Source organism: Scyliorhinus torazame, chromosome 10 (genome assembly GCF_047496885.1).
Source record: "Scyliorhinus torazame isolate Kashiwa2021f chromosome 10, sScyTor2.1, whole genome shotgun sequence".
Lineage (NCBI taxonomy): Eukaryota > Metazoa > Chordata > Chondrichthyes > Carcharhiniformes > Scyliorhinidae > Scyliorhinus > Scyliorhinus torazame.
Window position 1 is genome coordinate 65,495,310 of NC_092716.1, and position 20,421 is coordinate 65,515,730.

Below are 20,421 nucleotides of genomic sequence, written 5' to 3' on the forward strand. Positions count from 1 at the left end.
AGGTGGTTGAAGAATAGGCTAATAGACAGGTATGATAAACTAGTAAAATTCCTGTTCCTTGTTCAAACAAGGTTGTAAGCCCAAAATTACAGATCAGTCAGCTTAGCTTCAGTGATGGTGAAGCTTCTAGAAACAATTATTCAGGATAGAACTACTAGTCACGTGGAAAAATGTGGGATGATTAGAAACAGCTTCGTGGATTCCCCAAAGGGAAAATAATGTTCAACTAACCTTATGAAGAGGTAATAGAGAGGATTGATGAGGGTAATGTTGTTGATGTGGTCGACATGGACTGCCAAAAAATATTCGATACAGTGACACACATCAGACTTGAAAGAAAGGTCATGGCTCATGGAATAAAAGGGAAAGTAGCAATGCGGAAAGGAAGCAAAGAATAATGGTCATTGGCTAGAGCTGGAGGAAGGTTTGGAGTGATGTTCCTCAGGGGTCAGTATTGGTACCCTTGCTTTTCTTGATATACATTAATGATCTTGATATGCAGAGGACAATTTCAAAATTTGCAAATGATACAAAACAAGTATTAAAAACTGTGAAGAGGACAATGTGGAACTTCAAAAGGACAATCGATAAGTTGGCGGAATGGGCAGATAGGCGACAGATGAAGTTCAATGTGGAGAAATGGGACAGGATGTATTTTGTAGGAAGAATATGAACGAACAAACAATGTAAAATTACGGTACAATTCTAAAGTTGGTGCAGGAGCTGAGGAACCTGGATGTACTTCCAATAAAGGTGACAGGACAGATGGAGAGAGCAGTTCATAAAGCACACAGTATCCTGGGCTTTATCAATAGTGGCTTAGATTACAAGAGCAAGGAGGTTATGCTGAACTTATTTAAGACACAGCTAGACTTCAGATGGATTATGGTATTCAGTTCTGGGCCTCACACTTTAGGAAGGATGTGAATGCATTGGAGATAGTGCAGAAGAGGTAACAGGAATGGTTCAAGGGATGAAAAACTTCAATTTTGAGAACAGATTGGAGAGATTGGGACTGTTTCTCCTTGGAGACGAGAAGGCTAAGAGGATTTGATGGAGGCGGTCAAAATCCTGAGGGGGTTGGACACGGTAGATAGGGAGAAACATCGACAATGCGATTTAAAGTGATCTGCAAAATAAACAAATATGGTGTGAGAAAATATGTTTTCACTAAGCGAGTGATTGGAGCCTGGAAAGCACTGCCTGGAAGTGTGGTGGAGGAAGGTTCAATCGAGGCACCAAGGGTGCTGGATGAGCACTTGAATAGAAACAATGTGCAGGGGTACGGGGAAAAGGCAGAGGAATGGCGCTAAGTCATGATGCTCATTTGGAGAGCAGACATCATGGACTGATTAGCGGCAATATAAACAAGCTAGAGAAACTATGCAGAGGAGCTGTTTACCACAATTAATTTTGAGAACATGTACCGGTGTAATGAATTAACATATCTAATACTTACGTCTGGATGTTAATCTTCTGCGAAGCAGCAATAACCGTAAGGCTGCCACTCCGCTCAAACTTTTCAACTCCCTGCTCTAAATTTCTTGTCAGGCTCCCCAGTTCAGCTCCTTCCGAAATACAGAGCATACCACCAGACTAAGAACTCCATCACAGCACTATAGCGTCCATGCGGGAGAAGACAGCATTAGCTGCCAAAAGGTAAGATTATGCACCCAGTAAGAATGTTATTCGTTCTGTGATTCGTTGTTTGTAAGAAATATATTCTATAACAACAAAGAGCAGAGAAATAGGACCCAATTGATATTGTTTGATATTAAAAGGATGAATTTAACCAAAAAGGGGTAAGACATGGCAGGAGAACTCCAAACTCTTCTTGCTCCATGTGGGAGACCAGGAACGTTTACAGTTCCCAGGACAAGCATGTGTAGAGGAAGTCTCTCCAACTGCAGATCCTGGATGCCCGAGTTTCGGAGCTGGAACAGCGGCTAGGGGTCTGCAAGGCGGAGACTATTGTGGATATCACGCATTGTAAGGTGGTCAGACTCCACAGGCAGGAAGGGAATGGGTGACCATGAGGAAGAGCAAGGAGACTAGGCAGTCAGTGCCGGAATTTCCTGTGGTGATTCCCCTGCAAAACAGATATACCGTTTTGGATACTAAGGGGAATGGCCTCTCAGGGGATAACAGCAGCAGCCACGTTCGTTGCACCATGGTTCAGTCTGCTGCATAGGGCAGAAGCAAAAGGCGTGGAAATGAAATATTCATAGGGGATTCAATTGTGAGGGGAATAGATAGACATTTCTATGGCCACAAATGAGATCCAGCATGGTATGCTGCCCCCTTGGTGCTAGGATCAAGGATGTCTTGGAGCGATGGCAGGACATTCTGAAGGGGGAGGATAAACGGCCAGTTGGCATGGTGCACATTGATACAAACGACATGGATAAAAAAAGCGATGAGGTCCTAAAAGCAGAATATAGGGAGCAAGGAAGCAAGTTGAAAAGTAGGACTTCAAAGGTAGTTATCTCAGGATTACTATCAGTGCCACATTTAGTCAGAGCAGAAACAGCAGGATATATAGAATGAATATGTGGCTGAAAAGATGGTGTGAGTGAGAAGGTTTCAGATTCCTGGGACATTGGTACAGGTTCTGGAGAAGGTGGTACCAGCACCAACTGGACAGCTTACACCCGGGCAGGACCGGGACTGATGTCCTGGGGGAGGGGGAGGGGGTACTTGCTAGAGTGGTTTGGTAGGGTTTAAACCAATATGGCAGGGGGACGAAAGCCTATGTAAGGATTCAGAGCAGGCGCTCAGTTTGGGTTCCGCCAGGGTCACTCAGCTCCTGACCTCATTACAGCCTTGGTTCAAACATGGACAAAAAAGCTGAATGCCAGAGGTGAGGTGAGAACGACTGCCTTTGACATCAAGGCAGCACTTGACTGGGTATGGCATCAAGGAGCCCGAGCTAAATTGGAGTCAATGGGAATCAGGGGGGAAACTCTCCACTGGTTGGAGTCATACCTGGCACAAAGGAAGATGTTGGTGGTAGTTGGCGGCCAATTATCTCAGCTCCAGGACATCACTGCAGGAGTTCCTCAGGGTAGTGTCCTAGGCCCAACCATCTTCAGCTGCTTCATCAATGATCGCCCTTCCATCATTTCAGTCTGAAGTGAGGAGAAAGTTCTTCACCCAGAGAGCGGTGAATATGTGGAATTCACTACAACAGAAAATGGTGGCAGCCAAAATGTTGTGTGATTTCAAGGCGGAATTAGATATAGTTCTTGGGGCTAAAGGGATCAAGGGGTATGGGGAGGGGAAGGCGGGATCAGGGTGTAAATTTGAGGATCAGCCATGATCATAATGAATGATGGAGCAGGCTCGAAGGGCTGAATGGACTACTCCTACTAATTTCTATGTATGTTTCGATGTCTCTTAGTGAATGGGTGAGTGGATGAATGAGTGAATGGCAGGGTGGGTGTGGTAGGTGGGCGAGTCAGATCAGGTCAGGAGGGCTAGTCAGATTGTGTCAAAGAAAACACAGCACAGGAACAGGCCCTTCGGCCCTCCAAGCATGCGCCTAATCTGCTGCCCATCTAACCTAAAACCTTTTACACTTCCTGGGTCCGTATCCCTCTCTTCCCATCCTATTCATGTATTTGTCAAGACGCCTTATATGTCACTATCGTCCCTGCTTCCACCACCTCCTCCGGCAGCGAGTTCCAGGTGCCCACTACCCTCTGTGTGAAAAGCTTCCCTCGCACATTTCCTCTAAACTTTGCACCTCGCACCTTAAACCCATGTCCCCTAGTAATTGACTCTTCCATCCTGGGAAAAAGTTTCTGACTATCCACTCTGTCCATCATAATTGTCAAGGGGTAATCAGGTGGTCGGGATGGCAGTGTTGGTTGTAGTGTAGTCGAGTTGTGGTAGGTTGGTGGAGGGTGGGCGAGTCAGCGTTCAGTGTGAGTGACTTGGGAATCAGTTCTGTGGTTAGCCAGGAATTAAAGTCAGATTTTTCTCTCTAACATTCCTTTGGGTAACTATCCCTGTCTCTAACACAGAATCAGAGACTTTTGCGGAGGGTCCAATGGAGCGGGGGAATTGCGCATCAGAAATTCAAACTTCCTGGGAAATTTCCATGGAGGTTAACGTGCCGGCACTTCCACGGGGTCCCAACATGCAATCTGGGTTATACGTCCAGTCTCTGAATCTTCGGAAGATTTGGGCTAATGTCTTTAAATAAGCAAATATTGTTTTAAAATAAATCCTAGGTATAGCCCTCCTTCCTGGAACAATGCCCTTATCAATTTCAGTGTAAGCAGCACACGAGAATAGCAAGGGTGAACCATTACCAACGATGAAGAATAGTCAGTCTAGCATTTGGCACAAGCAGGAACACTCAGAAGGGAAAACACATTCTGTAAACAACGTCTGAGACAATTATTGCTTTTAACTTGTTGCAGCTTTAGTTTGCTGAAGCAACAGAAAACGCATAAGAACCTAGATAAAGATATTCATTATATAAGATTCCACTGCCAAAATATTCGCTGCAAAGAGTTATTAAATTCACTTTCTATTCAATGAGGTAGAGGCAAGTTCAGCTCAACTCATTGGCATTCCAGCCTGTAATGTATACCAGGCGCTAAGAATGAGGCATTGCACTGGGGACTATTCTGCAGTCCAGAAGGAGAAAAGAGCAGTTCTATGTTGAACTTCAGTCCATTTTACCTTCATTCCCTCAAACATAAGAAGCGTTGCTTTGGGGCCTGCATTTTTGGCTTTTCCGTGAAGACATTTTTCTGAAAATTAATCAGCCCTACCAGCTGCATTATAAACATTTAATTCCCGTCGATTATTTCCCTTGATTGCCAGATTGAGAGGCCGAGTTGGTAACGTGATCACAGCCCTTCAGGAAAAAAACATGCTGAGTTATCCAGCGGGGGAGGTGCGCTGAGTCCATGCAGTCTTGCCCTCTGTCTCAGCTGTCACTTTCTTAAGGAAGGACTCCTTGTTTGAAACCGTGTGCTTCCCGTTCTTAGGCCTCGTTGCTGCACAACATCCCTAGAAATTAGAGTGGGGGAGGTGGGGGATGCAACCTGTTCACAGGCTTTTGTCAACACTACTTTGAAATCAGCCCACTAGAGGTGTACGAGAATGGTCCAGTGCGATTCACTTTTTAATTTTCCATCCCTGTGGGGACTTTACTCAGCACTTCCCCTAATGGTACAACTGAGACAGGTACAGTTGACATAGTACAACTGAGATTAATTAGTGCCTGTTTACTACCCAATTAGATTATTGGATCTGTAATAACTATACACAAAACAATTCAAAGAGATCATCACCAGAAGTAGACTGCTCGACAATAACTCCACAAACAAAATTCAAGGCATCAAAACATGGGCAAGGTTAATACTTACAACATTCAGAAAGCAGCATGTTTTCAAACAATTTCCGAAATGTAAAACAATCACGTCTTTGAAACAGAATTATTACAAAAAACATGCTCGAGACACAAACCAAGTATTACAATGTTGACCCATGGAGTGTAGCTTGGCAAGATAGCCCTTTTAAAAAGCTTCACCCGAACTTCCCTGCATTATAACTCTGCCTCTTGCAGCAGCTCTCAGCTGTGTCCTGTTAAGCCACAAGCTGATTTCAATTAATCTGATTCAAGTAAAATCTATGGGTCATTTAGAATAGTCTTTCGAGAAAAGATCCTCACAGCGAAGGGCCTTATTCGGTGTAGTGCAGAATTCTCTATGGATTCTGACATTAGCTCACTCAGAGTCACCAGTATATTTTGGTTCACATCACCTCATGCCCAATTTACATTGAAGATCTCCAAATTAGCGTTTGCGTTTGGCTGTAAATAAAAGGCCAGAAACATTTGCAGGGTGTGTGTGTGTGTGTGTGGGTGTGTGAAGAGAAGGTAACAATGTGAATGGGTCACAGAAACAAAGCACTTATTTTTAGACAATTTTTTAATTGTGGCCCAGATGTCAGCACACTCACAAGACAATGCACATATTAAATGCTATTCATCCAGTCGGCCCTCACCTTGCCAATGACAGGGATATCAACAGAACCCCAGGTGTCTGCTCCCCAGTGGACCAGGCCGGAGGCAAAATCCGCAGTAACAATCCCAGCAACTGGAAAATATGGAAAGGATTGGAAAATCCATAATGAGCTCACAGACTGAAGCCATGAATGTTCAGACAGAATTATTTGATCCAAAGTACCATATCTATATTCACATTTTTAAAATAGTAAATCGATTTCAGTTTTCTTTCAGTAACAATAAACTATTTTCATAAAATCAGTAACTTGACGTTGAATTCTTGAAACGTACACATTTTTAAAAAAACTATAATGCTCTCCAACTTAATGCAGCCAAATAGACTGGAAACAAATGTTTGCTGCAACTCAACAAAACGCTTTAAAGAAAAAATAAAGATTTTTTTTGCTATAATCGGTTAGCTTGGCAGCAGAACAAAATTAATTCAATGGAGCACTGACACCTTGTGAGACAAGGGCTATTAGTCACTCTCACCACCTTCCCCAATTTTCAACATAATCATGAGCCCTTATTAACAGAAGCTGCCTGATCGGCTGCTCTTTGCCAGTATTTTATGTTTTTATTTTTCCTCTTTCAGACCTCAGCTATGTCTCTCAGGTAGGCAGCAAGTGGGGCCTCTCCAGAGTGCAGAACTGCAGAAAGAGTGAGCCACCAGTCAAGCACTGCATAAAAGGTGTAACCACAGAGCACTGCTAGCCGCCTGGGATCATTCATTGTTAGTAGAAAGTGGACGGACAGGAGAACAGGGAGTCAACACTTTTCTAATTAAATTTGTAAACATACAACAAAACGCATTATTATTTAACTGAATAGTATGATTTCTTGATTTGCAAAGGCCTACATCATTCTTAAACAGCCTCTGTTGTTTTACAGGTTTCCGACATAATGTGGAAATGGGCCTTTTTCCATTGGCAGCTTCTGCAGCTCAAATCAGAGGACAATGACCATTTATGTACTGGCTCTCTGCTCTTACCCCCACAGTAAATAGCAGTCCCATCTTTCCTATTCGATCATCAGCACAAACTGACATGTTTGAAGTACAGAAGCTGCATTGGCCCACACATCTCAACGTTTGACGTTTCCTTCTGAAGAAGCCTTCGGTCTTTGTTCAATGCTTCAACCCAGCCAAACTCGGGCAGTTTGCATGGAAGGGAAATTAGAAGTACAAATCCATATCTAAATCAACATGTGCTGCCCCACCTTGATAACGAACACTCATTGAAATGTAATACAAGACCGTCCTACCAGTATAGGCACCAAATGTTTATCGTGGAATATTCCGGTCACAGTATTCATTAAAATACTTTTTGTTTATAAGAAAAAGGTTCCCAGCTGGATCATGCTTGATGTAAGTCACTGAAATCTGTTGCGAGGCCTCATTTGATGAATTTATACAAAATACTAGACACTTAAAGCTATGTGATCAATCAATTGGAATGTTTTCTTTCAGATGTCCGGGTTAAAATACCTTGGGCAGGATTCTCAATTGGCCAAAGCCGAATTTGGGCAGAGAATAGCTCCCAATGCCGAAATCGCGGCAGGTGCCGGTTTGATGCCGAATCGCGATGCTCCGCCTCCTGAAAATGGCGTCAATGCGACTCACGCTGGGCATAGTTGAACACTGTTTGAATATCATTAATGGGCCCGCTTGTGATTCTCCGCCTCCAATGGGCCGTTCCCGTCGGCGCAGCCCACATGTGCTCGCACAAATCGTTAACTTGCCGTGGTGGCTGCTGAGAGAGAAAGAGGGCATACGGACAGTGTCCTGTGCCGCCATACTTCGCCGTCAGCCGTGCTGTTGGCCAGGGGGCTTCTGGCAGGGCTGGAGGGGCTAGTGGGAGGTGGCCAGGTAGTGGGCTATAGGATCAGGGTGGACGGGTACACAACACCATTACCGCTGCCGGCAAGGCAGCCATGCGCATGCCACTGACAGCCAGCTATAAACCTGGTGCCCTGGGTCATATAGGTGACCCCTCCGGGGCACCCCCCCCCCTTGCTGCCCTCTCACCCCAGACGACCCATCAGTTGTATGGGCACACTCCAGCACAGCCTGTCCCATCTTTTCGGCTGCGATCAGTGTGTGTGTATGGGGGGTGTATGCGCGGTTGCAGCTCGTCAGCCCTGTGAGCGTCCATCACGGACCCGGCGATTCCCGCACCGTTTTTCATGGGTTCGGATGGTGCTTCACGCGATGCCGGTGCAAGCGCCCCTCACCGGTAGCAGAATCGGTGCAGCTGTGGCGCCGATTTTTCGGACGTGAAACTCCACTGATTCTCAGTTGATGTCAGCTCTTAGACTCAGGAACGGAGAATCCAGCCCCATTGTGCTTATTTTGAGATTTGTTTTGTTTATTTATTTATTCTGTTTATTCTGAGATTTAAAAAAAATATCTACACTACATTAAAACATTTCAGTCTCCACACTACCTCAAACTGCTTCCTGTTGTCAGTTTCTGGCCACATTTTTACCTCAAATTGCAACGTTACGATTGCCTATGTCATCAGGTTTAATGCATATTCCCTAGGTAAACAGGTCATGGTGGCACTGTAATTGCAGATTACAGGGCACCAGGTGGTGTTGTAGCCCCACTGTATCATGTACCACAGGATTGTCTGTGGCACTCGGAGCAGTGCCATGGAAAATCTACCAGCATTTCGCTATAATCATGGATTTATTGACCATGCGCCTCCTGGAAAAAGAGGGGAGGGGAACCAGGATGTTATTCTCTGCCACACAGGAGGAACTCCAAGATAAAGGGATTTCAGCTGGGGTTTCCAACACAAACCACAGTCCACTCAATTTATAAATCAAAGACAAAATGTATTTCCTTCCACTGCTGTTTGTAGATTGTGAAAAAACGAACAAAATGTTATTGCTTTCATTTATAAAATAGCTCATTCTTTTAATGAGGGCTCCGCAAGTAAAAATGTCAGTTGTGGGGTGAGGTGGATTTAAAATAATGAGACATACAACTGTGTGGGAATCATGGGTGCCAACCTGCATCCTCCATCTCCATGTCACCACAACTACCCTGCTGCTACACCGCCATACCCATTCTTCCATGCTGCTTCAACTCTTATCATTTTCATTAAAATTGTTCAACTGTGCATATCTCAGTGTCTGTCCAACGTCCGCTAGTCTATATGGGCCCTTTACCAATGCATTTCAAAATTCTCCTTTTTTTTAAGCAGCAATGAAGCTAAACACTGCCAAATTGAGCCAAAAATTTCATAAAATATTTAATTTTAGGTTTTTAAAAAATTAATTGCAAACTAAGCTGAATGTAATTCTTACTGACATCACCTTTTTTGATAAGCGTGGAACAATTAAAAATAACTGTCACTGAGACCCATATCACACGAACCAACAGTGCGTGTAATCAGCATCAGGAAGCTACAAAAGAAAGGACAAAAAAAATCAGCATGTTCCAAATATTTTAGTGAAATAGGGGACTGGATTCTCTGATTCTGGGGTATGTCCCCACCCGACGTGGGAACAGTGGTGTTTTACGCCAGAAAAACTGGAGCAAAACAGCCACCGCTTCCCTGTTTCGTTGGGGGCTAGCAGGACAGCAGCGTAGAGCACCCGGCTCTAGCTACCGATACACCCCGGAGAATTGCCGGCTCCATGGCCACACATGCGCACGGCGGTGGCCTGCAGCGGCCACGCCGTGCTACATGGCGGCGGCCGCTCGCAGACCCGGCCTGCGAAATAGCCCCCCCCCCCTTCGGCCGGCTCGCCCGCCCCCCCCCCCCCCACAGTCAGCCCCGAATAATGTCCCCCCCTGCCCGTGGATCGGCCCTCCCCCGACTGTAGCGGTGCTGGACCGAGTCCGCAGCCGCCACGCCGTGTTCCCCACGAGTGAGACCATGAGAGACCCACACTGTCGGGAACTCGGCCGGTCGGAGGCGGAGCATCGGGGGGGGGCGGACCTCAGGCAATGTCCTGAGGCCGTGGATACGGTGCTTGGGAGGGGGCGGAGCTTCACGAAAGCAGCACTGCCCTCGATTTCGTTGGAAACTTGGATTCTCCGGCTGGTCGCCGAAAGAGATTTCGGCGTCGGCGACCGGAGAATCCAGCCCCTGGTCTCTCACTCATACTTGGAAGTGTTGAAGAACCCGTGGAGATTTAGCAGACCTAGGAGTAAGGAGTTCTCGTTTTTCTCCTATGTCCATAAAGTCTACTCGCGAATAGACTTTTTTGTGCTGGGAAGGGCGTTGATCCCGAAGGTGAGGGGAACGGAGTATACGGCTATAGCCATTTCGGATCACGCTCCACACTGGGTAGACTTGGAGATAGGGGAGGAAACAGGAGGGCGCCCACCCTGGAGAATGGACATGGGACTAATGGCAGATGAGGGGGTGTGTCTAAGGGTGAGGGGGTGTATTGAAAAGTACTTGGAACTCAATGATAATGGGGAGGTCCAGGTGGGAGTGGTCTGGGAGGCGTTGAAGGCGGTGGTTAGAGGGGAGCTGATATCAATAAGGGCACATAAAGGGAAGCAGGAGAGTAAGGAACGGGAGCGGTTGCTGCAAGAACTTTTGAGGGTGGACAGACAATATGCGGAAGCACCGGAGGAGGGACTGTACAGGGAAAGGCAAAGGCTACATGTAGAATTTGACTTGCTGACTACGGGCACTGCAGAGGCACAATGGAGGAAGGCACAGGGTGTACAGTACGAATATGGGGAGAAGGCGAGCAGGTTGCTGGCACACCAATTGAGGAAAAGGGGAGCAGCGAGGGAAATAGGGGGAGTGAGGGATGAGGAAGGAGAGATGGAGCGGGGAGCGGAGAGAGTGAATGGAGTGTTCAAGACATTTTATAAAAAATTATATGAAGCTCAACCCCCGGATGGGAGGGAGAGAATGATGGGCTTCTTGGATCGGCTGGAATTTCCCAAGGTGGAAGAGCAGGAAAGGGTGGGACTGGGAGCACAGATCGAGGTAGAAGAAGTGGTGAAAGGAATTAGGAGCATGCAGGCAGGAAAGGCCCCGGGACCGGATGGATTCCCAGTCGAATTCTATAGAAAATATGTGGACTTGCTCGCCCCGGTATTGACGAGGACCTTTAATGAGGCAAAGGAAAGGGGACAACTGCCCCCACTATGTCTGAAGCAACGATATCGCTTCTCTTAAAGGAGGAAAAGGACCCGCTACAATGCGGGTCCGATAGACCTATTTCCCTCCTAAATGTAGATGCCAAGATCCTGGCCAAGGTAATGGCAATGAGAATAGAGGAATGTGTCCCGGGGGTGGTCCACGAGGACCAAACTGGGTTTGTGAAGGGGAGACAGCTGAACACGAATATACGGAGGCTGTTAGGGGTAATGATGATGGCCCCACCAGAGGGGGAAACGGAGATAGTAGTGGCGATGGATGCCGAGAAAGCATTTGATAGAGTGGAGTGGGATTATTTGTGGGAGGTGTTGAGGAGATTTGGTTTTGGAGAGGGGTATGTTAGATGGGTGCAGCTGTTGTATAGGGCCCCGATGGCGAGCGTGGTCACGAATGGACGGGGATCTGCATATTTTTGGCTCCATAGAGGGACAAGGCAGGGATGCCCTCTGTCCCCATTATTGTTTGCACTGGCGATTGAGCCCCTGGCGATAGCGTTGAGGGGTTCCAAGAAGTGGAGGGGAGTACTTAGAGAAGGAGAAGAACACCGGGTATCTTTGTATGCGGACGATTTGCTACTATACGTGGCAGACCGGGCGGAGGGGATGCCAGAAATAATGCGGATACTTGGGGAGTTTGGGGATTTTTCAGGGTATAAATTGAACATGGGGAAAAGTGAGTTGTTTGTGGTGCATCCAGGGGAGCAGAGTAGAGAAATAGAGGACCTACCGTTGAGGAAGGTAACAAGGGACTTTCGTTACCTGGGGATCCAGATAGCCAAGAATTGGGGCACATTGCATAGGTTAAATTTAACGCGGTTGGTGGAACAAATGGAGGAGGATTTCAAGAGATGGGATATGGTATCCCTGTCACTGGCAGGGAGGGTGCAGGCGGTTAAGATGGTGGTCCTCCCGAGATTCCTCTTTGTGTTTCAGTGCCTCCCGGTGGTGATCACGAAGGCTTTTTTTAAAAGGACTGAAAAGAGCATCATGGGTTTTGTGTGGGCCGGGAAGACCCCGAGAGTGAGGAAGGGATTCTTACAGCGAGGCAGGGATAGGGGGGGGGGGCTGGCACTACCGAGCCTAAGTGAGTATTATTGGGCCGCTAATATTTCAATGGTGAGTAAGTGGATGGGAGAGGAGGAGGGAGCGGCGTGGAAGAGATTAGAGAGGGCGTCCTGTAGGGGGACTAGCCTACAGGCTATGGTGACAGCCTCATTGCCGTTCTCACCGAGGAACTACACCACAAGCCCGGTGGTGGTGGCGACACTGAAGATTTGGGGACAGTGGAGACGGCATAGGGGAAAGACTGGAGCCTAGGGGGGGTCCCCGATAAGAAACAACCATAGGTTTGCTCCGGGGGGAATGGATGGGGGATATGGAATGTGGCAAAGAGCAGGAATAACGCAACTGAAAGATCTGTTTGTGGATGGGAAGTTCGCGAGTCTGGGAGCGCTGACCGAGAAATATGGGTTGCCCCAAGGGAATGCATTCAGGTATATGCAACTGAGGGCTTTTGCGAGGCAAGAGGTGAGGGAATTCCCGCAGCTCCCGACACAAGAGGTGCAGGACAGAGTGATCTCAAAGACATGGGTGGGGGATGGTAAGGTGTCAGATATATATAGGGAAATGAGGGACGAAGGGGAGACTATGGTAGATGAACTAAAAGGGAAATGGGAAGAAGAGCTGGGGGAGGAGATCGAGGAGGGGCTGTGGGCAGATGCCCTAAGCAGGGTAAACTCGTCGTCCTCGTGTGCCAGGCTAAGCCTGATTCAGTTTAAGGTATTACACAGGGCGCATATGACTGGAGCACGGCTCAGTAAATTTTTTGGGGTGGAGGATAGGTGTGCGAGGTGCTCGAGAAGCCCAGCGAATCATACCCATATGTTTTGGTCATGCCTGGCACTACAGGGGTTTTGGATGGGGGTGACAAAGGTGCTTTCAAAAGTAGTGGGGGTCCGGGTCGAACCAAGCTGGGGGTTGGCTATATTTGGGGTTGCACAAGAGCCGGGAGTGCAGGAGGCGAGAGAGGCCGATGTTTTGGCCTTTGCGTCCCTAGTAGCCCGGCGCAGGATATTGTTAATGTGGAAAGAAGCCAAGCCACCGGGGGTGGAGACCTGGATAAATGACATGGCAGGGTTTATAAAGCTAGAGCGTATTAAGTTTGTTCTAAGGGGGTCGGCTCAAGGGTTCACCAGGCGGTGGCAACCATTCGTCGAATACCTTGCAGAAAGATAGATGGAATGGAAAAAAGAAGGCAGCAGCAGCAGCCCAGGATCGGGGGGGGGGGGGGGGGGGGGCGGAAGGGGGGGGGGGGGGGGTGGGGAGGAGGAACCAGAAGGACTCTCAGGGTTGTTAATATATACTGTATAATATGTATAGGTCGTTGCGACAGATAATTATATATTGGACTGTTAAATTATATTTTTGGAGAGTGTTACTTGTGATAAGGCAGTTGCCAATTAGGGTTAGTTTTCATTTTTGTTATTTATTATTTATTCATTTTTGTTTATAAAATAGGTCATTGTTATTTGTGTTGTTATAATATTGTGTAAAGGATGCACAATGTACTGTGTTGGTTGACCAGAAATTTTCAATAAAATATTTATTAAAAAAAAGGAAGTGTTGAAGAAACCTGCTGAACTCTTTCAGCCCAATATTATGACAATTCCCTATAAACATGCAAAGAAATGACTATTACACATTCAGATCCATTTCGGGCCTGAAGCAACACAGGACATATTTCCACTTCTGTTCAGCAGGCAGGTCAGTGACTTGCAGTTTGTGTTTCCCTGAGTGTACCAGTAGAAGTTGCTCAAATCACGGTTATTACAAAAAAGACAGGGTGAACATTAGCAAATATAACTCAGGCAAACACAACCCAGTAATTTTTCAAAAGCTGCTACCCTCTCTCTTGGACTATTGTTTTACGAAAAGCATAACAGTGAACTAGTTCAGTTGCTTTCTGCAAGATTCAGTTCAGGAAAAGTGTAGTCATCAAACCTCCCGATATGGAATAGTTCTCCAGTGCTGCAGCCTCCATTTTACTGAAGAACAAAGTGCTAACGCTGCTGGGAATCTGAAACAGGGCATTTTTATTCTTTACGTTTTAATGTGCACAATCTTAGCCATTATCTTCGGCTTTCCATCGTACAACTCAAGGGAAACAAATAGTTTACACTTATCCCCACTGACATAATGGAATATTAGTATGTATTAAAAGATGCCCATAAAATTTTCAAACCTGCGTTGGTCTAATATTGTTGCAAGCAAGTGTTAGATGAATCTCCTCTTCTTCTTCTTAGACAGTCCCTTGGAATAAAGGACAACTTGCTTCCATTCCGGTTCGATGGATTCTGAGATGGCTGCAAAGTCAAATATGCCATCTGCAGACTCTGTCACATGCGAGGCAGGTGAATTCTTGAAAGGGTCGGGTAGAAATGAGTTGTTTGGAGATTTCTGCACTCACTCCAGTGTGTTAATTCATATCTCTGCATAAAGGACCAAGTCTCTCATATGATCGGTGCCTTCCTGAACAAACCTTCTCCATTTTGGTCAGTCATGAGCTGGAAACTCCCAACAGTCATTGGGGATGTTTGACCTCTTAAGGAATGCTTTGAGGACATCGCTAAAGAGATTCCTCCTGGGACTCTCCTGCCACAGCCTAGTTCTGAGTAGAGCAGTTGTTTTGGGTGTCTGGTGTCAGGCTCACAAAGAACACGCACTGTGTTAGTAACAGTGGTTATATTGTCTGTTGTGTTTTCCAATTAAATCTTAAGTAAAGTAACATTTGCAACGATAGTTTTAACATGAAATATGTATATTAAAATAAATGATCTTGGGAAGCATTTTCACACATATCTTTGCTTCTTGTAACAGGAGTGTAACTGTGAGAAAATAACATACACTTTAAATAAAAATAGTGCCAATGATGAATTGCACTAGTTTACGTGACTGATCAGATATGCAACGGTGAGTCAATTAATGTGGTAAAATTTAAAGGATCTAATCTGGAAAAATGATTCGGTGGCTGGAAGATGTAAATCACATTCCTACAGCATGTCAGCACTATCTAGGGAGAGCTCGAGTAAATATACTTCTATGTATTTGTTGTCCTGAAGTGATGATTTTGCCAACCCAAATGAGTCTATAAACCTTCAGAGTCCTGGATGTAAGTAATATCTTTCCCTGATCTACACTATATCATGTTAAATTATTGTTGTAAATTTTCCATGTCTAAAGAATTATCCTCAACTGAGGCACTTAACTCAGCCACAATCACAATTACTATCATGTTGTACAACCTGTAGGTTTTGAATTTAAATAGCTAATGTAGGAGTGCTGCACGGCAATGTTAGACTATTTATTGTAGCTTTTACAATCAACAGAAATGACATGCTACAAATGAAAGGAATGGATAAGCTTGCTGGAAAGCATTAATGAGATAGTGAAAAAGTAACCGGTTTTGGCTTGGTAAGAATTATCACGGCTTTTATTCCTAATATCGCTCTTCCGCATATGAAAACAGTTAGATAGAGATCAAGTATCAGACTTCTCTTAAAATGATGAACTGGCGAATTGAAACCTCAGAATTACACTTGGCATTTTATTTTGCAACTTATTGCAAGTCCAGTCAACATTCCATCAAAACACTCAAGTAGAGCAACAATTCTGAATAAGAAAAACCCTCAGGATGTCCAGCTTTGCATCTCAAGATATCAATTCTCATTAATAATGTTATGCTGTAATGAATGCGGCTTCTTAGAATTTTTGCCAAAGTACAAAAATGATATTGAGGGCAGCTTGCAATGCAGATGAGATCTTAGGCTTTGTAAATAGAGGTATGAAGTACAAAAGGAGAGTTATGCTGAACCTTTATGAAGCCCTGGTTAAGCCACAACTAGAGCATTGCAACCTATTCTGGTCAACAAACTTCAGGAAAGATGTGAGGGTCCTTAAGAGATGTATGGTTCCAGTGATGAGGGATTTTAGCTGCAAGGTTAGGTAGGAGAAACTGAAGCAAAGGAGATGGGGGAGATTTATTCGAGGTGTTCAAGACTATGAGAGTTAGTTTTTTTTTTTAAAAAGTGTGATCGGTAGCCACAAAGCCAGCCAATAGCTTTGGCAGTGGCTGAATGGAGCTCCTGAGCCCTCCACTGAATTTTGTTAGGGGATAGTCTTCAATGATGTGAGTCGTTGATTGGGGTGCACCACAGCTACAATCTGGGTTCCCTACAAGTCCCGACATGTGTTAATTTGCTGCACAAAGGTTTTGGCCAGTGCACAAAAGATTGAGGAGTGCCCAATGTTGGTGTGGCAAGTTGAAGGCGAGTGGGCGGTGTGGTAGCGTGGCCCCATCAAGGGGGTGGGCTCCACAGACTACCGGATCGGTTCGGGGTCAATCGCACGGAAGCACGAGAATCCTGGCAAATGGAGAGTTTGCGTGGGGCTCCGGGAGCAGGAGCCTGGGCAGATTAGAGCAGGGAGCTGAATGTAAAGACTTGTTGTACAGTGTGCTATGCCAGCTAGCTCACTACCTTTGCCTCACATCAGTAAGTCCCTTTTGTGTGCTACTGGAAGCCTCCAGTGTGTGTCTTGAGCCATCACATTGACGACGAGGTAAAAGTTTTTGATCGCAGCCAACAGTTGTCGATTCGAGGGGGGAAACAAAGGAATAGTCGAGAAAGAAAGCAAGAGGGAGAGGAGGAGAGAGGGAGAGAGACAGAGAGGGAGACAGACAGAGAGGGAGAGAGACAGAGAGGGAGAGAGACAGAGAGGGAGAGAGACAGAGAGGGAGACAGAGAGAGAGAGAGAGAGGGAGACAGACAGAGAGGGAGAGACAGACAGAGAGGGAGGGAGGGAGAGAGGGAGACAGAGAGACAGACAGAAACAGAGAGAGAGAGAAACAGAGTGTGGTAATACCAGGTATTGCAGTACCTGAGAGGTGAATGACCATTGGCTAGGCCGAGGGGTCTACCATTGGATAATGTACATAGCCCCGCCCTGAGAGGCGGGGTATAAGAACCAATGCCATCCCAGCAGCCTTCACTTTCTGTATCATCGCTGCTGGGTACAGTTCTAGCTGATTAAAGCCGATTAGATATGACTCCCCTTCGTCTCGCGAGTTATTGATTGTGCATCACAGAGAGAGAGAGAGAAACAGAGAGAGACAGAGAGAGAGAGAGACACACCAAGAGAGACACAGAGAGAGAGACAGAGAGAGAGAGAGAGAGAAAAACAGAGAGAGACAGAGAGAGAGAGAGAGACACACACACCAAGAGAGACACAGAGAGACAGAGAGAGAAAGAAACAGAGAGAGAGAAACAGAGAGAGACAGGCACAGAGAGAGACAGACACAGAGAGAGACAGACACAGAGAGAGACAGACACAGAGAGAGACAGACACAGAGAGAGACAGACACAGAGAGAGACAGACACAGAGAGAGACAGACACAGAGAGAGGCACACACACAGAGAGGCACACACACAGAGAGGCACACACACAGAGAGGCACACACAGAGAGAGGCACACACAGAGAGAGGCACACACAGAGAGAGGCACACACAGAGAGAGGCACACACAGAGAGAGGCACACACAGAGAGAGGCACACAGAGAGAGGCACACAGAGAGAGGCACACACAGAGAGAGGCACACACAGAGAGAGGCACACACAGAGAGAGGCACACACAGAGAGAGGCACACACAGAGAGAGGCACACACAGAGAGAGGCACACACAGAGAGAGGCACACACAGAGAGAGGCATACACAGAGAGAGACACACACAGAGAGAGACAGACAGAGAGCGAGAGAGAGACATAGAGAGACAGACACAGAAAGAGAGACAGAGAGAGAGGGACAGAGAGAGAGGGACAGAGAGAGGGACAGACAGAGGGACAGACAGAGGGACAGACAGAGGGACAGACAGAGGGACAGACAGAGAGGGACAGACAGAGAGGGACAGACAGAGAGGGACAGACAGAGAGGGACAGACAGAGTGACGGGACAGACAGACAGACAGAGGGTGACAGAGAGAGAGGGTGACAGAGAGAGAGGGTGACAGAGAGAGAGGGGGACAGAGAGAGAGGGGGACAGAGAGAGAGAGGGGGACAGAGAGAGAGAGGGGGACAGAGAGAGAGAGGGGGACAGAGAGAGAGAGGGGGACAGAGAGAGAGAGGGGGACAGAGAGAGAGAGGGGGACAGAGAGAGAGAGGGGGACAGAGAGAGAGAGGGGGACAGAGAGAGGGGGGGACAGAGAGAGAGGGGGACAGAGAGAGCGGGGGACAGAGAGAGCGGGGGACAGAGAGAGAGGGGGACAGAGAGAGCGGGGGACAGAGAGAGCGGGGGACAGAGAGAGCGGGGGACAGAGAGAGCGGGGGACAGAGAGAGCGGGGGGGCAGAGAGAGCGGGGGGCAGAGAGAGCGGGGGGCAGAGAGAGCGGGGGGCAGAGAGAGCGGGGGGCAGAGAGAGCGGGGGGCAGAGAGAGCGGGGGGCAGAGAGAGCGGGGGGCAGAGAGAGAGGGGGGCAGAGAGAGAGGGGGGCAGAGAGAGAGGGGGGCAGAGAGAGCGGGGGGCAGAGAGAGCGGGGGACAGAGAGAGCGGGGGACAGAGAGAGCGGGGGACAGAGAGAGCGGGGGACAGAGAGAGCGGGGGACAGAGAGAGCGGGGGACAGAGAGAGCAGGGGACAGAGAGAGCGGGGGACAGAGAGAGCGGGGGACAGAGAGAGCGGGGGACAGAGAATCCTAGCTGGACTGCTACCGTTGCGGGGGGGGGGACCATCCCCAGATGACCTACCCCAGGTGCTTCCGTTGCAATCGAATGGGGCACATTCAAACATGTTGTGCGAGGGAAAGCGCGCCAATGCAAAAAGAAAAGCAGCAGCAGCAGTTCACAGCGCCACTGAGCATAATAGAGAAGATCTCTGAAGAAGATCATGCAGTGTATCAGTTGAATGTAGTCCAGTTGAACAGACTCCAACTGAAATTGTCTTAAAGGTAAATGGCAGAGCCCTTAAAATGGAAGTAAACAGCGGGGCTTCGATAATGATGGTGAGAGAGCAGGCCTTCCAATATCTGCATGATGAACAGTCTTTAAGCTTGAAGAATACTACAGCCAAGCTTTCGGTGAGATTTTGAAGATCCTCAGAACAGCCAAGACCCCAGTGGCATATAGAGGGCAGGAAGACAATCTGCCTTTGGTTGTCATGGCAGGACATAGACCCAGTCTGTTGGGAAGAGACTGGTGACAGAAAATTAGACTCAACTGGCTGGAAATCTTCAAAATATCTGACGGTGTCCTCCAAGATGTCTTAAGGAGGTATGAAGACGTCTTCCACAAGGAATTGGTCTGGATTAAGGGCATAAAAGCCAAGGTATATGTCAATACGGTTTTGGCACCTAACTTCTTCAGACCCAGACCAGTGCCATACACATTACATCAAAAAGGTTGAAGCAGAGCTGAAGAGATTGGGAGAGCTAGGATAATCAAGCCAGTCCAGTTTGCAGAGTGGACGGCACCGATAGTCCATATCCTTAAACCTGATCAGTCCATAAGAATTTGTGGGGACTAGCTGACAATAAATCAAACTGCCCAGGCCGATTGATATTCGATTACCCGAATTGAAGACCTCTAGCCAAGCTGGCAGGGGGCCTCACCCATTAAAAACTAGACTTCAGTCATGCCTACCTACAACTAGAGTTGGATGACGAGTCTCAGAACTTTGCTACAATCAATTCCCATAAAGGCCTCTCCTGGTCTACCAGATTGTCATTCGGCATTGCTTCAGCCTGCGCTATCTTCCAGTGCACGATAGAAAATCTCCTCCAGGGAATTCCCATGGTGATGGTTTACCCTGATGACGTGCTAGTCACCGGCACTACACTAGAAGAGCACATGGCCAGCCCACAGGAAGTATTAAAGAGGTTTCCTGATGCTGGGGTCCACCTAAAATGTGAAAAATGTACTTTGCAGGCCTCATAAGTGGCATACTTAGAATTTTGCGTTGATGCAACATGGTTGCATGCATTGGAAGAATAGGTCAAGGTCCCTGCACCTAAAAATCACAACGGGCTGAAGTTCTTTCATGGAACGGCCAATTATGGAAGGTTTATTTTTAATCTAGCCACAACATTGGCACCATTAAATCAACTATTAAGGAAGAATCAGTGGTGACAATGGAGGGAGCCTGAAGAAGAATCCTCCTGAATCATGAAGCAAACATTACACAGTCTTCACACCTCTTGGTGCATTTTGATCCGGGGAAATCA

At 47.0% G+C, this 20,421-nt stretch overlaps 1 protein-coding gene and 1 long non-coding RNA gene across 4 annotated transcripts in view; one reads left to right on the forward strand and one right to left on the reverse strand.

Annotated features, from left to right (window-relative positions):
- Nucleotides 1-7,302, forward strand: part of LOC140430616 (uncharacterized) — a 34,166-nt gene extending 26,864 nt beyond the window's left edge. Inside the window, exons 3-4 of the long non-coding RNA XR_011949472.1 lie at nucleotides 1,552-1,659; nucleotides 6,917-7,302. This is a non-coding gene — a long non-coding RNA (uncharacterized lncRNA). The remainder of the gene's footprint in view (nucleotides 1-1,551; nucleotides 1,660-6,916) is intronic.
- LOC140430615 (plasmanylethanolamine desaturase 1-like) overlaps nucleotides 1-20,421 on the reverse strand; it is a 182,847-nt gene that overhangs the window by 44,308 nt on the left and 118,118 nt on the right. For all 3 annotated transcript variants that reach the window (XM_072518213.1, XM_072518214.1, XM_072518212.1), the window contains one exon: nucleotides 6,025-6,116. In XM_072518213.1, the coding sequence (XP_072374314.1) occupies nucleotides 6,025-6,116 (92 nt within the window). The remainder of the gene's footprint in view (nucleotides 1-6,024; nucleotides 6,117-20,421) is intronic.